The sequence below is a fragment of the Nannochloropsis gaditana genome (genome assembly GCF_000240725.1).
Source record: "Nannochloropsis gaditana CCMP526 unplaced genomic scaffold scaffold225, whole genome shotgun sequence".
Lineage (NCBI taxonomy): Eukaryota > Eustigmatophyceae > Eustigmatales > Monodopsidaceae > Microchloropsis > Microchloropsis gaditana.
Window position 1 is genome coordinate 24958 of NW_005803728.1, and position 16584 is coordinate 41541.

At 57.7% G+C, this 16584-nt stretch overlaps 1 protein-coding gene across 1 annotated transcript; it reads left to right on the plus strand.

Annotated features, from left to right (window-relative positions):
- Window positions 1-11197: 11197 nt before the first annotated feature.
- Window positions 11198-11335, plus strand: NGA_2059510 (uncharacterized protein; the record flags this gene model as incomplete). Its single annotated transcript, XM_005855323.2, has 1 exon — window positions 11198-11335. A coding segment is annotated over one exon (138 nt), but the record flags the coding sequence as incomplete, so codon positions are not given.
- Between the last annotated feature and the right edge of the window lie 5249 nt (window positions 11336-16584).

The window sequence follows — 16584 nt, forward strand, 5'->3', positions numbered from 1 at the left end:
GGCTCTTACGCAAAGCCAACCATCATGCTATGGGCGCGATCTGGAACAATAAGCTAGTGGAGGTGCATAAGGGACTTTTTGTCTACGAGGGCGATGAGAAAAGTCCCAAGGGTCGGCGCAGGAAATCACTGCCCCTCCACGCCTCGATCTGTACCTGCCAACCCGCCACCTCCAAGAGCACAGTTTTTGAGCTCGCTCTTAAGAAAGGGGCAAAGAGGCTATGGATGTGCTCGAATGAGGACGAACGAAACGACTGGGTGCACGTCATCAACAGCGCCATGATAGTGCTCCCGGCCCAGGGAGGAAGAGGCACCGGCGGGTCAATCGGAGGGGCACAAGCCATCGATCCAAGCTCTCCGCATGCCTCGGACATGCTGCGCTACAGGGATATGCGGTTGGCGATGGAAGTGGCGGACGATCGGGACAACTACCTGCATGCAGTCGCGATCCTTCTTGAGAATGGAGAGCTCTGTGTTCCTTTCCCGTGGATTCGGAGGCAAATCTTCCCCTCCCAACCCGAGCAGGCCACAACGAATGCAATATCTTCCTTCCTTCCATTTTATTTAAAATACGCCCGAAAAAGGGCGCGTCAAGCCCAACAACACAACCACGGCGGAGCGTGTGTTGCGAGTCCTCACTCTCAGTCGCAGCAAGCCTCGGGTAGTAATGGGGGCGAGCTGACGCAGCTGTGGAAGGACATGATGCGGGACAAAGTTTGCATCAATGGGCAGATTATTCACGGAGAATACGGGCCGGAGGCAATCCTTGGAGCCCTGGCTCGGGTGTTGACGACTCTCGCCCTGCAAGCCAAGGCGCACGAGGAGACATCCAAGTCCCTCGGTTTAGAGGCCGCCACGCCGTCGACCTCGGGCAGCGCCCGCGCCGACAAAAAGCAGCCCGACCAACATCGCCTATCTTCGTCGGTCTCGCAGCTGGCGCTGGCTCGAATTCCCTCCTCGTCCCTCGGGTCACTCAACGAGGTACAGATCGTAGCGCACACCATGGAGATCCTCCTGGCCTGCAACCGGACACAAAGTGGAGGTGACACATACTACTGCGTCGAGTACCTTTTCCGTAATCCCAATCTAGCGGTAGTTTGTCCGTACTCCTCGCACGCGGAGCCTTTGCAGATCTCCCTCGAGCTGGTGGAGGAGGACAGTGTGCACCGCGTCGTCTCGCCCTGCCGGACGAGGCCGCCGCCAAACCCGACGGAGTTCAGCTTCGGTGCTGGCGCCCAATCCCCTGTCCCCTGGAGGATTAGCGGGGTGTCGAGACCCGCTTCCGTTTCCTCCACTTCAGAGTCTTGCCCGCGGGCGGATTCGCTGCCGGCCATTTTTTTCCAAGAGGGACACCAGTCCTCACGATCTGCCCCAGACAGCGAGCAATTGCCGCATCCAGACGCCACAGGTGCCATCCCTCACGGTCCCCGCGCACCATTGTCGGCTCCAGCGGCGGGCGGTCGATTTCCATACCAGGGACATTTCTACGACTTCGAATCATCGACAAGTTCCTCGCTTGCCGAAAACATAAGGCTTTCGTTGGTCACGGGCCGTTACCAGTCGAGGCATGAGGCCAAGAATCTCAAGGCCGAGGGCAACGACCTTGCATCGACAAGCGAGGACACAGGAACGCCACGAAGCAGACGCGCCCTAAGGCGTCCTGTCATCCTTGTGAAGATACAGGCGAACACCGCCTACAAGGTCTGCCCTCTGGATCCACAGGATGGAGACGACAGCGACATCCTGAGTTTGGTGTCCGCACGTTTCGAGCAACATTTTATCGTCTCTGGAGTAGGATTGTCGAAAAGTGACGAGTTTATCCGTCTCAAAACCATGACTGTGAATCACCGCCCCACATCAGTGGAGGGAGGGGGAGAGGGAGAAGGAGAGGACTCTGGGCATGCGTTTTCCCAAGAAGACCCATCACGGCCCCGATCGACACCCAGGCAGCTTTCTGAAGATGTGGGGTCACAGCCGCCGTTGACGTCTAGCGACAAGACGTCGGAGCTGCCATCCGTCACGCTTGCAAGCAGGCAGCAGCCAGAGCGGCAGATGGTAGGCAAGGAAGCGCCACCAGACGGCGCGACGTAGCAAAAGTTGTGTGATTTGCATTTTTAATTTATCTCCGGTCCCTTATATCTCAAGATAAGACACGCGAGGTACGGATCATTATATGTATCTTTACTGAAAAGCAGATTAAAGGTGACGATTGCATGGAAATGATAGTCTGATTCTATGGGCGCAGCAGCGCCGATTTCTCCAAGTTGGAAATTTCTTTCTTCCCTTTGTGAGTCATTTTCTGATGTCCCCTATTCCTTTCCAGATAAAATGTGTGGTCCTTGATACATTTCTAGACAAATCTAACCAACGCATCGACATCGCGCCGATTCCCGTGCGGTCATACACTTACACGTCTTTCAGCCTGCGTTAAGCAGAAAAGATTTCAAGCCATCCCTTTCCCTACTTTATTTTTGCTACCTACTTCTCTCTTTCTCATTCTTTTTTACCAGCATCCTCTTTCCGGCGTGTCAGCACCCTCTCCAGCGCCTCCTCCAGCAGGTAGCCCCCCACGTACATGGGCCAGAAGAGCAGAGCCACCTTCCGATGGCCCTGAGCAAGCAGGACTAGGGCGGGCCCCGGACAGATACCAGTGATGCCCCAGCCCGCTCCAAAGATCGCCTCGCCCACAAGCAGGCGCCAATCCACCTTCTCCGATTGGCTGGTAGCTAGCGGCCCTTTTCCCGGAGTGTAGATCTTGACGGAGGGGTCGCCGTAGGCGACGGCTTGGTGAGAGAGAATGTAGAGGGAAGAGGGCGTGAGGAGACCCACCGCGGCGCCAAGAACGACCACAAGAGACGGGTCCCAGCCGGGGAAGCGGAGAAAGAGGAAGTCGAGGACCTTGAGGGATTGCGACATGCCGCTCAAAGCCAATCCGAGCGCAAAGAGAGCGCCGGACAAGAAGGCAGCCAGGTGCAGGCAGGGATGAAAGGAGATTTTTTGACCGAGGCGATAGAGGAGGAGGAAGACGGCGAGGAGCAAGACGCTTGGCGTCCAGAAGGCGGGCGGGATGGGAAGATCGAGGGCATCGGAGGACGCCGGGGGAGTTGGGGGGGCCACGCGGAAGAAGGGGTGCGGGTGGGCGCCGAGAAAGGAGGCGATTGCGACGCCTACGGACATGAAGGTGATAACAGCGACGGCCCCTCGCTTGGACAGACGCGACAGCCCGCAGACACCATGACCGGATGTGCATCCGTTGCCCAGGCGGGTCCCGAACCCCACGAGGAGCCCACTGAGGACGTAGGCAGTGGGAGGGAGGAGCAGGGGGGGAGGGGGAGGATTAAAGATCAAGGGGGCTGCAAGTGCGGCAACCAGAAAGGCTGAAAGGAAGGAGGTAGCCAATGGATCAAGCGGCTGGAGGCGGAGAGAAGAGAGAAGGCCCGCCGAGATAAGGCCTGGAAAATGGTGAAAAATATGATCCGAGATAATAAGAACGGGTCCAACAGTGCTTCACAAGCGCACTCGAGGAATCAGAACGCCGGGTAAAATTACAAACCTACCTGAGATGCCAACTCGCTTGCCGGCAACGACAAGAAAGAGGAGGGCGGACGCGGCGATGAGGCTCCCGCCACAAAACGCGGACCACGGCGTGAATTGTGGGTAGGTCAGGGAAAAGTCAGGCATCTTCATTCCGAGACGTGCCAGCAGGTGCGATCGGGGTGCGTATTACGGGTGTGACTGCCTCACACTCCTATGTATGCCCCACGCAAAATCCCAGTTGCTAGAAAAAATCGAGTGCGCGAAGCCAGGCATAGAGTCAGTAAATGTTATTTTAAATGCAGAGAGGAGTGGAAAGTTCATAGTGCGTCCCACATGCGTTCCTACGATTTTGCATATGACATTTTCCTATCGTTGAAGTAGAACAAAGCGAGGAAGAGCAGTGCACGACATAAGTAGTTCAGCGAACAAGCAAGTGATTCGGAAGACGAACATCGACAGTCGTGGATACGGATGTTGGTGGGATGGTCAGGAGGCTCACGGCTCCGGCCTGGAAAGTTTATGGCCAATTCATTACATGCCCATATACCTCCTCAGGCTTTTTGGCAGTAAATTCGTCGGCACATGATGGCAGAACGCCTATGTGCTAACCATCTGGTATTCTTTTGTTTTCGTCGAATTGTGCAAAGAAATCGGAGAAGCTCGTTCGTCAGTGACGGGATCGCTTTGGTAATCTTCGGTGGTTTCCGAGGGTAGGAACACTCGACATTCACGGACATTTTGAGATCCTATGCGCCGTGGGACGTCGGTACATGCTCAGATGAGATCTTTGTACCTTGCAAGCACGCGGGACGCGTTTTATGAGGCGTCGGTGGCGCGCTTCCTGGCAAGCGCGTAGGTGCAAGCTGGTCCTTCGCTGGCTCGCCGCCTTCCGTCGACGAATCGAGACAGGATTCTTCCGTACGCAACTAGTACCTAGTGAGACTATTTACCGCTAGTCCATACCTGAGTCTTGCGACAGTCGATGCATTTATACGCCACTGAATGAAGTGATGTGACTTGAAATGATGGGGGAGGTTGTCTTGCCCAACGGAGGTGACTTGGTCCGACAACTATCTTCCGTCCAATATTGTGCCCGGCCTGTCACGGGTAATCGACGTTAAAGATATGCCCTCTTCATCACGAAATGAAGTCCCGGAGGAAGGTACAGCTTTTACGAGTTTGATGATCACGCAACAACTATGTTTACATTTGGACACAGTGCCATGTACAGCGGTAGGGGCCGCTCTGGCGGAGGCACTGTTTGCGGTGGTGAAGAAAGGGATCGAAAGGTGGCCTGCGCTTCTTCTTTCAATTCGTTGCCGATAGCTACAGACCCGCTCCAACGCCACAAAGGCAAATCAAACGGGGCGAGCGGGTCATGCAGCATCCGCCTGCAGGCCAAAGATTTTCTCGCAGAGTTAGAACGGAGCGCGGGGAAGACGACTCGCCCTCGTAACCGCGAGACAGACATGCAGGTAAGCCCCCCCTTCACCACCTTGGCGTACTGTCTTACATGTGGCTCGGGACCTCCTTGATTTCAAAAGCACTTCTATCCTTGATGAGTATGCAGTCTATGGCTGTGCAAGGCAGCTTTGAATGACTTTTGTTTGATTTTCATTGACCGGTGCCGGGCATGATGAGCAAGCCATTCTGCTGTCACACGTTTTCTTTCAGCAACAGCTGCCTTGAGAAAATCAGCGGAAGTGCATGGAGTTCATACCTCAAGGGTGACGATTGGAATACACAAATTGTATCAAATCGCGCTAATGCTCCGCTGATTTGTGTCGTTGACTGATGAGCCCACTCTGAAATTCAACGCCTCCTTTCTTGACCCCATTCCACCACGCACAGCCCCTCTCCGACTCTTCCTCTTCCACCAATCTCTTTCTGCAGCTCTCTTCCTCCTCATCCTCGAGCCTGGGAGGGGAGGAGGGCGTCTCGCCGCTCCAGGAGCTCGAGGTGGAGGACCCGATGTCCCCGCAGTCCGTCTTCCCCCGTGTCCGGCAGCGTCTGCGCGAGGAAGCCGCCGACCAGTTCGGGGCCCCGTGCGGCAATCAGCATGGCATTACCGATCTTTCAATCTCGAGCACCGGCGGGAAGAAGCGGTGGCTGTCGGGGAAGCATTTGCCAGAGATTTCCGCCAGCGCCTCTGGCTCGGGGTCATCCGGCGCCATGGGGCGTGCCCGGACTCCCCCCGTCCTTCCGTCGGACGCCGGTCAGCAGCGTCACCCACCCCGGCAGAACATTTCCGGTAGCCGAGGTTCATCGAGCGCGGCGGAGGAAGCCGCGCAGTCCTCGCTGACAGCCGCGTGCGGGCAGCTGAAGGACCTGTCCTTGCCCCCTCAGGACGACGCCGTCTCGGTCAGCTCCACCTCCTCCTTCTCCTCCACAGGCACGCGCTGCAACTCGTGCCCCCCTCCGTCCCTCCTGGCCTTCCACAAAACCGCACCCGCCTCTGTGGGGGGGAGCAACAGCGGCAGTACCAGTAACTCCTACAGCAACCTTGTCATCAGTCCGCTCCCCCGGGCGGCCCTACGGAAATCCAGCCTGTACGAGTTGCAAGCTGCCTTAGACGAGTTGAGCAGAGCTCTGGCAGACATGGAGACGACTGCGAAGAAGCGTGCACGGGTGCGTAGTCAGGCATATTTAATCAAATTTGAGGCCGAATACGCGGATTTGGTGCGTGTGAAGGACCGCGCCATCAAGCGCCTCGACGCCTTGCTGCGAAGGCGAACGGGGGGGCGGCAGAGTAAAGAGGAGGGCAACCACCAATACCCGTCGGAAAGCGAGGAAAAGGAGCAGCAGCGGCAGGTCCAGCCAGAGGGGGCCTTCCCTGCGGACTCGAAACACGCCCAGCTACTGGCGCACGTGCTGATGGTAGTGATGGATTTGGACGACGAACTGTTGATGCTCATGGGGGAGGAGCACGGAACCTGGGAGGAGCTAAAACGCCTCCGCGGTGACATTCGGTCGCACCTGAAGGAATTGGAGGCGGAGCTAGGGAGGGGGCCGGGCCCGGGCGAGGGGAGTCCCAAGGTGGGGGAAAGAGATTTGCCTGCCACCGCCCCCATCTCTCGATCCCTGTCATCGCACGTCGGGGGGGAGGCCCAGTGGGGGAAAGAGTGACGCGCGCTCTCCCCTTGCCGTCTCCTTCTCGATGCCGACGTGCTTGGAGTCTGGGTCGGGCGGGTTGGGACTGGCGCCGGGCTCGGGCGGGGGGGGCGTCGCCTTCTCCCGAAAAGGGAAGGGGAGGGAGGCCGCCTGCCGTCTGCGGGCCCTGGACACCGACCCGGCCAAGACCAAGTCCGCGCCGAAGGGAGCCTTGCACGACCCAGACAGTCCCAGCGGCACCGTCACCACCTCGTCCTTGTCCTCCTCTGCCTCGTCCGCCTTCTCCAACGTCAGTGACCAGGCGGTTGGACTTACCAGCGACGAGGAGAGGTCCCTTCGCGGGCCTGGAAAGTGCCCAAGCACCGGTTGCGGCAAGAGCGTGGGAGAGTGGGAGCCGCGAACGTCCTGCCTTGCTCCTCCTCCTGCGTCCATGTCTCGCGCAGTGTCCTCAGACGGACTTTCCCTTCTCCTCCAGCGCCAGCACCAACCTCCCCTCTCGATCGCTCTCACGCAGAATGTCAAGGAGCGAGCGGCATTCATCCACCACCGGGCTCTGGCCAGCACCACGTCGTCCTTGAGCCCCTCAGTCCCGCCGCCCGGCCTGCGGGCATCCTACCATCGCCGCGTCTGCCGTCCACAGGTAGAGAGCCTGGAGGGATAGGGGAGAGAGGCGGTGGTGAGCGCCAGCCCGGACGCCCTCGCGTCTTGAGCATTGGCGAGCGCGATGCGGAGGGGAAAGCCGGCCGAGGCAAGGCAGGGGAGCGGACAGGCGAGAGGAGACGGACAGGTGCCACCCCATGCCCGCGATGTAGTGTATGCGGAGATGAACGGAACACTGGTGCTGCGATGCTGTCGTCTTCGATTGAAAGAGATTTGAAGGAGAAGCGAGGAGATCGCAGGGGCGACAGGCGGCGGGGAGAGCAGAAGAGCAAGGCGTCAAAAAGTGTTGTGAGCCACCAAGCTCAGCAGCTGCGCGAGGAAAGCGGGGGACGGTATGCAGGTCTGATAGAAGCATAGTGCAACAAGCAAAGTACGGAATAATTAGCTTCAAGATTTCCCTCTTTGACTTTTTTGAATTTTGAGACGTGAAAAAAATAGTGGATTTATTTTTAATAGTGAAATACAGGAGTCTTGCGCCGACCTTGGTGCTGGCGCAGGCATCACGGTAGCAACAGCGAAATTAGAAGATACAGCTGAATAGGTAGTTGAAAGTAGGCTTGTGGTCGGCTGTCGGAGACGCGGAAGGGGCAACAGACGGTCGAGCACATCTGTGATCTTGCAATTAAGGAATGTGTTTCAGACTTCACCTCGGAGCTTGACGAGGTACCTTAATGCATTTGCTTGCGGAACGCCGTAACAAAATGACACTTAAAGAGATAAAGGAACGGAGTGTGAATTGTGGGGGATAGAATGTTTGGAATGGAGGCAACGCGGCAACAGCCTGCGTACGCTCATGGTCGTAGCGAGAGAAAGGTGGCCATGGTATACTCTTGGAAGGGCAGGCAGAAGATAGTGATAGACAATAGTGTTTAAGAAGCATGAGGGGACTTGTTTCGAACAGTAGAAAAGAAATGTGGAGACGCGTTTGGGTGTGGAGATGGATGTAAGTGAAAATACTGGGGCGGCGTTGGCTTCTGGCTACAGTTGAGAGTGTCGAACGGCTCCAATACAATAGCCCTAGGCTGAATGTCAGTAGGATGACTGGGAGACAGACGGTGGGCAGGGACGACGGCGACATGGCAAGGCGTGGGAGCGCGATGACGTTCACGTGTGTCGTGGTGATAACGTGGACGTTACCGCATACGGTGGAAAGGCGTCGTCTTGGCAGAACATGTGCATGAATTTTGATTTCCCACAGAAAATTAGTAATGGTCTAAAGAAAGAATCCTGAGCTTTCAAGCACTTCGATGGCGAATCCATTACCAGATCAATTGCCACCTTCCCCAAAGCTTTTGTGGGATATTTTGCTATTTGTAGTCATGTCAAGGCATATACACTCTCGTTCCAATCTCTTCAATCATCAAATTTCACAGCTGCAGCTGTCGTCTCTGTTGACGTCGGTGCAGCCTCCATCGCCGCCGACGCTGCCGCAGTCTTCTCGGCTGCAGCCGCTGCGAACTTGGCCGCCTTGCTCGATCCGGGTAGCTTGAGGTTCAAAAACGCGTCCAACTCCTCTATCATTCGCGGTGGCCATCGCCGCACTGTTCGTACCCACTCGATCCGCCGGTACCGCGGGTCCTCGTTGATGGCGTTGTACCAGGCTGTCTCCGCCTTACTGAAGTCCCCTTCCTTCCAGTAGATAACCGCCAACGCGGCCCTCATGTCCACCAATTGCGGGTATTTAACGAGGAGCAACCGCATTTGCTTGATAGCTTCTGCATCGTCCCCCAACTGATAGGAGGCCAATGCCGCGCTGGCCAAGGGGAAGACATAGCCCGGTTGCATCTTGGCGGCCTGCCTGTAGTCCTTCACCGCCTCCTCCCACCGACCCAAACCAGCTTCCGCATTGGCCCTGTTGTTGTACGTGACGGGGTCCTCCTTCCCCGTCAGAGCGACGTTCTTCCGGTTGGCCTCCGCGTAGTCTTGCAGAGCGGCTTCATACTGTCCTAAGCACTCCTCGGCCACCCCCCTGCCCAGGTTCGGGTCGGGCTCCTTGGGAGCCAGAGCGATCGCGCGATCGAAATCTTCCTTAGCTTCCGCACAGAGGCCCATGGAGGTTCGAGTGTTGCCGCGGTTACTTATGGCAGCGGCATTCTCAGGGTCCAAATCAATTACTTTCGTCCAAGCGCGGTCTGCCTCCTTCCATTGAAAGCGGTTTGTCGCCTGAAACGCCTGCTCCTGGAGCTTGGAAATGGTAGCCAGATCAATTTTCGGATTTTGAGTGCGGGTAATTGGGCTCTCCGTAGCTTGAATTTCCTGTGCAAGAGTGCTTGTGGAGAGGGCGACTGCGGCGTCGGCGGGTGAGGAGGAACGAAGGCCGAAGAGGGAGAGGAGCACCAGACGCCAGGCTGAGGGCAGTACCGGCGGCGACGAAGCGCTCCGTTGACATGTCTGTCGTGGTACCATTGAGAGCTTTGCGCATCTACCTAAGTTAACTTCCTTTTGTTTCCTGGGCGACGCCCCAAATCCTTGCGTCGTGCGAGGGAACAAGAGCAACAGGAGCAGCACACAATAGACCATGCCATTGCTTCCTACCCTGGATACCATCCCCGTGCTAATGTATCTTTGAAAGGAAGAAAATATGTGAGCGTCCACGATCGCACAGCGATTTCATACCTGCCTGATCACTGGGGCAACGCGTCTGTTGAGACCTGAGACTGTAATTTTTTCCTATTACCAGGGCCTGAAATGAACCCGGGTGCTCGCATGCCCCGCCGAGTCGCTGAGAAACTTGAACGAGTGCTCGCGCTGCCGAGTCCTGTGCTTGCTTTTCCAATTTGCCGCGAGCCCCAACAAAAACCATTTCCCACAGTAGTGCAAATAGTAGACAGTGTATATAATCCTTTCTGACCATGTCGTTCTCCCCTTAAACACATGCCACAGATTTCGTTCCGCCCATGCGCGAGCGATAAGCAACGCGCTCAGGTTGGCAGCTCCAAATGTCTGCCATATAACTACAAAAATTGTGCAGAGCTCACCAAACAAACTTCACACGGTGCAGCACACCTATAGATTTACAGAGGTATGAGGAAAATGGATCATGTAACACAGCGATGCACGTTTCGAAGGCCTTTGAATATATAACATATTTTCGTTCATTCCTTCGCAACCTGTGCTCATAGCGACCCCGTCCAGGATGGAGAGGCAGGAAGGCAAGCATGATCCGATGGTTGTAGACGCGCTGCATTCAGTGGAAGAGCTCTACCGACTGTTGGCTCACAACGAAAAGACCTCGCTTGCATCGGGGGAAACGGACGCGCCCGATGCTCTACTGCCCCTACAAGACTTATGCCACGACACACTACGCGTCGTAAATGCTGTGCCGGGATACAGCGGAGCTTCATCGACCCTGCCGACGGTCAGCGACGAGGATCATCATGAAGCCAATGTCCGCGAGGCCTGTGCAGGCTCTACCATGACACCAGGGTATGCCCCGCTGTCGCCTCAGTCTTGCGACCAGGGTGGAACCGCCTTTTTGGATGACAACGAGCATCACGAACGAAGTCCACTGAAAGCCGGAAATGGTCACAGTAGCAGGGCGCCTTTATCGGGTCGACGGCGCTTCTCAAAAACCCCACCAATTCCTGCTCGTCGACCTCCCTCTTGGCTCAGTGCCCTTCTCGTCTTCTCGCATGGAAATCGTCAGCGGAAAACGTCGGTCGAACAGGAAAGTGCATCGCCTGGAGCGCCCTTGGTGGAGATCCAAGCAGTCTTTGGAAGCGACGCCGTTCCAGAGGGTTTCAAGCGCGTGAGCAATACTCCCTGTGGGCGCAAGGCGGACTTGAATGCCGGCGCCGGTGGGCACTACATCTACCTGGCGGTTAGAAAGGACAACCCTGGCAGGCGTCGGCCACCCGTGGTGGCGCTGGCGGTGATTTTCCCCGACCGACAAGAGTTCGTGCCACCGACCTTCTCGGTCGTGCGCCGGCAGGGGGAGCCCGTCGATTTTAATGCGGGCACGCACGGGGAGCGGGTGTATTTGTGCTATAAACGCGGGGCTGGCAATCCGATCACAGACATCCAAGTGATTTTCTCGCCTAAGAAAGAAAGCCCCCCCCTCGGATACACCCTTCTAGCCCGCACCCCTTTCAAGTACGAAGCTGACTTGAACGCCGGGGGCGCGAGCAGCAACACCACCATCTTTATCTGCTACAAACAACATCTACGGAACGTCAATCAACTCCGGCAGAGAGAGTGCGCGGTCGCACGCTTTTCCCTCTCTTCATCTGCGCAGGCCGAAGATGGCTACCCTCCAGGCACGGACGGGGAGGGGGGGCCGGGCTGGTCACCCGCCACTACTTCGTCCTACGAGTCACTCCTCACGGGGCCCGTGGTGAGTCTGGCAACGGCACGGAAGGGATGGGAATTGCACCGCTGCTTCAGTCATCGCGGTGAGAACGATGTTTTCCTCTCGGGAGCCTCTTCGATTGCCGCCACGACGGGTCTGGACAGCAACCTGTCCGAGTCCAGCGCGGAGGGCGCGCATGCCACCAGCGGCCACAACAAGGACACGCATGCCGCTGCAAGTCCCAGCAGGAGCTTGGGGTTAGAAGACGATGCGCACGCTCTCGCCCACTCGGAGGCTCTGGACGACCTCTGGTCCGACGCCGACCTCCGGCCGAGACAAGGCCTGCCGCCGCCCACGGAGAACGCGCGCGGCGATACGGTCGGGGAGGAGGACGAGGAGAAGGCATTTCTGCGGCGGACTTTGCTGACCCCTCTGTTGGTAGCTTTGTACACGGGCAATGGACAAGTGACGGCGGTTGCGCTGAGGGGGCTCGTGGGTGTGGCGACTCGACATCTGGGTGCCGAGGCTGACGGACACAGACAGAGAGAGAGGAGCGCCTGTCCGCTCCAAGCCTTCGTCATCGAGTCCTTGTGTTTCTTCGTCCATCGCGTGCAAGTGGAGCACTTTGACACCGTGGTCCAGTACCTTCGTCACGTAATCCAAGCGGCCTCCGTGGGGGACGTCGACCTTTCCTCCCAATCGTTGCAGCAGATATTTACCACTTGCGTCTTTTTGTGCAATTTTGAGGCATTCAGAGCGTTGGAAAATGAACGTCACGCTCGATATGCTGCAGTGTCTGCCTCAAAAGGTAATAGTAAGGCGATGTTAGACGCCATGGGGGTTACCACGGGGGCGATAGCGACGAAGGTGTCAAGCCACTGGGGCTTCGGAAGAGAGATGCCCGTTCTCGGGGTAGATTGCAGCGCCTTTCTTACCCTTAGGCTCCTGATTGAGTGCATCCTGCGTCGAGTGGAGGTCAGAGCTTGCGGTATGGAGGGCCTGGTGGGTCGCCGCGCGGTTGGAGTGGCGGGGAGTGCTGGCACTGTGAAGCGCACTCCTGTTCCCGCCGAGACAATCGCGAGGTCCCTCGTCTTGGACGTGGTGGCCGCAGCCATTCAGTTTGTTGAGCTCACTAAAGCTACGCAGCGCGCAGTGGATTGCATCAAAAGGGGGTCGGCCTCGTCGCACGAGTCCTTTTGGAAGGAGCTGCTGACTGTCTCGGCCATGATCACTAGGTCGCAAGCGGAGGAGAACGCCTTCTTGCTTCTCGCTGCCATTTGCAAGCTAGCTAGCGAAGCTCCTCGAACGGCAGTGGCAGGAACAGGACAGTTGGTAGCGCGTGATGTCGCAGCCAAGTTGTTGGCGCTCGAGCTTCTCTCCACGCTGTTGAAAAGGGCAGGTGAGCGCTTTCAGAGCTCTCCACTCTTCGGCACTCAAGTTCGGCGACTCGTCGTGAGCACACTTCTATCCAATGTGGCCACGGGCATGCAAGACTTGAGCGTGCAGCGCCGTGTCCTCAGCCTCATAACTCTGCTGTGGCGGATGTATCGTCGCTGGTGCAAAATTGAATGTGGCTTCCTTCTCGACGCCGCTCTTCTTCAGCCCCTCCGTTTTTCTCCCTCCCTCATGCTGGTTGCTCGACAGACCGCGGTGATAAACGAGTTGATGCACTGGCTCGAAAATTTTCCCCAGTGCCTGGTCGAGCTCTACTTAAACTTTGACTTGGATCGCAAATCTTACTTGTCGGTGCAGCAGCCCCTCCCGGCATTCGAGGAAGCAGTGGCGACGGTGTGTGGCTTGGGAGAAGATCTCGGGGGTTATTTGGTGGCCCACGACGAGGAGACAGAGATGAAAGTGCTGCACGTGCGGACATTGGCGACCGTGGCGCAGCTGACAAGGTCCTTGATGAACGCCTCCGGGCACGCCCACCTGATCTCTCTGGATGCCAAGATCCGAGAGATCTCACTAAGCAACCAGCCAGGCCAAGGAGGGGGAGGATGGGAGCATGACGTGATGGTGCTGCCGAGTGCGTACGGTGAAGTGTTCCGCGGAAAGCAAAAAACTGGGTCTCTTCCCTTTCCTTCCGATCCGGCTCCCGGGGCGGGCCCTCCCATCCCGCTCCCACTCTCTCCCCCACTGACATTGCCTGCCATGCCGCCGCCCGCCCTCGTCATCCCCCCTTCTCAGCCTCTTGCCGCGTTCACGGGGAAAAGCAGTGCCGGTGTCGAGAGGGAAGAAGGGCCGAGGCCAATTGAAAGCTGGGACAAGGACACAGAAGAGCATATATGGAAGGGTCGGCCGCAGGTCTCTGGGCACGTCGGAGGCAACGGGACCGACAGCCCCCGAGCCCAGAGCCCTGGCAAGCAGACGGGTCAGAAGGCGACAAAAACCCGCACAGAAGAAGCGTTGGAAGGGTCGCCGAGACGTTCTGCGGGTGGTTTTCGGTCTATGACCCCTACGGGTCGGGGCACACGACGCACTACTCTTCTATCAAGGCTCGGCTCAGATGTCTCGGCAGCGACGCCAGCGGCACCCGCTCCTTCTCTTTCGTGTTCTCACTCCTCCCCTTCCTTGCCCCTGGCCATGAGAGCGGCAGGCGAGGGCCCATATTCCACCGGGTCCGCCTCTCCCATCCTTCCACAGGCATCATCCGTGCGCGTGCGGCAAGAACAACAAAGGAAACAAGAGGAGGTGCTTACGCAGGCCCTCTCCCTGTACCGCGCCAAGGGCCTGAAGAAAGCCGTCCAATACCTGGTCGCATCCTCCTTTATGAGCGACACGCCTCGCGATGTGGCGAGCTTTCTGCGCGTGTATCGGGACCTGCTCGATCCCGAGGCCATCGGAGACTACCTGGGGGAGGGGGGGCACGCCCACGATGCTGCCTATTGGAGCTTGCTTCGACTTTCCTACGTCCGGGCGGTGTCTTTCCACAACATGACCTTGGAGCAGGCCCTGCGCCACTTCTTGACGCGGTGTGGATTTCGCCTTCCGGGCGAGGCACAGAAGATCGACCGGCTCATCTCTGTGTTCGCCGAGTGCTACTTCCAAGACAACCAGGGCATGCCTTGCTGCCCCTTCTCCCAGCCTGATACTCCCTACATCCTCTCGTACGCCATCATCATCCTGCAGACGGACCTGCACAAGGTGGGGGGACAGAAACGTGGGAGGGGTAAGGTGAACAAGCCGATGACGAAGGAGGCCTTCATCAACAATCTAAGAGGAGTGGACGAGAGTCCAGACTTGACGCGTGAATATCTCTCGGAGATCTATGAATCGATTTCCCATCACCCCATCGAGATGAACTTGATGGTGATGCAGGTGGGTGGCGGAGGAACCGGTGGAGGAAGCGGGGGAGGTGACTCTCGAGCGCACCAGTTGCATCCTCAAGCCTCCGGCGGCAGGGGCAACAGCGGTGGAGGAGGGGGCATCTACCATCACCAGCACGACAGTGTTCCTCCAGCCGGGGGCGGATTCACGAGTCTGAGGATGCATGACTCTCGGATTGGCGACGAAGAAGGGAGTGATGCCGGGATGGGAAAGGGGGGAGGGGGGGGAGGGCTCGATGCCACGTTGTGCCATGCCCGCCGGGCAGTGAGTCAAGTTGTGCGGGACGCTGACGAGCTTTTGCGAGGCCTAGCAGTGTATCCCAACAGCTTTGCCTTCGTAGGCGTCAACGCGAACCTTACTCCCGATCTGGTGAAGCTCATGTTCGAAAGCGTCTGGTTTCATGCCCACGGCCTGGCCCACGCCGTGTTGCAGAACCCGACACAGAGCGACCCCGAGCCCATAATGATCTGCCTCGACATAGTGCAGCACATGTTGTGCGCCGCCATGTTCTTGAATCTGCGCCCACAGCGGCAAGCCTTTGCCTCGTTGCTTGCCAAATTCAAGTGGGAGCAGGAGCGTATGGCTTTTGGCGTTGCCGGGCTGGAAGCATCAAGAGGAGGAGCAGGAGCCGCTGGCATGGTGGATCACGCGGCGCCGCTCCCGGGCGTCATGGGCAGTGCTGTCACAGAACAAGTCAGTGCGAACGGGGGCGGAGGTGGGGTGAGAAAGAGCGAGCGAGCATTCGAAAGCAGCCGCCAGTTGACTGCCAACGCCCCCGGGAATAGCGGTCGAAGACAAAGCGGGGGGGGGGCCTGGGACGCTATCAATGAAGTGCACTCCCTGGTAGCGGACTTGAAGGACTCTGTGCAGCAATCTCGACTCCGTGAGGAGCTGAAGGCCGTCGCCAAGCGGATCGAGGCGCGTGCCAAGTTGCTGGAAGGCTCACGACGCTTTTTGCGGGAAGGAGAGCTTGTGAAGAAGTGTCGCTCGGGGAAGCGGAAGGTGTACACGTTCTTCCTCTTCTCGGACCAGCTGCTTTACACCCACCGGGGCTTCGCGGGTGAGTTCAAGGTGCATCAACAGCTGTTGCTCTCCCTGACGAAAGTGAGCAACGTAGAGGACCGCCGCAATTGCTCCTTCCAAATCCATCACCCACAAAAGTCATTTGTCGTTGTAGCGGACTCCCCGGAAATGAAACGTGTCTGGATGCGCGACATCCAGGAGGCGCGAAACCATTGTCGAAAAAGTGTGGTAGAGACACAGCTGTCAGTGATCGCAAGCCTCAAGACGGAGTCGGCGGGACTCATGGCTCTGCTTGAGGGCAGGGCGGATGACGCCCTTCTCGGGAATGCAAGGGAGGCCTCGGGGGCATACAACCCGACCTCAGTCCCAGCAAATTTGCCGTCCCGCCCCCCCTTGACGAGCGGTGCCTGCACCTCCTCACAATCCGAGGAAGAGCAACATTTGCAGCCTCCTCTCGGATCGAGCTTCTCCACCAATTTGTCCTCCCAGGCGGGCGGGGGAGGGTCGAGGGCGGGCCTAGGCCGGCCGCGGGGGAGAGGAAGCTCTCTATCAGCCTCGTCTTCCTCGGATGTTCCTTCTTCTTTGCGCCTACAGGATGTAGAGCTAGAGGCGCTTTTTTGCGACGGATTGCGAGCTTTG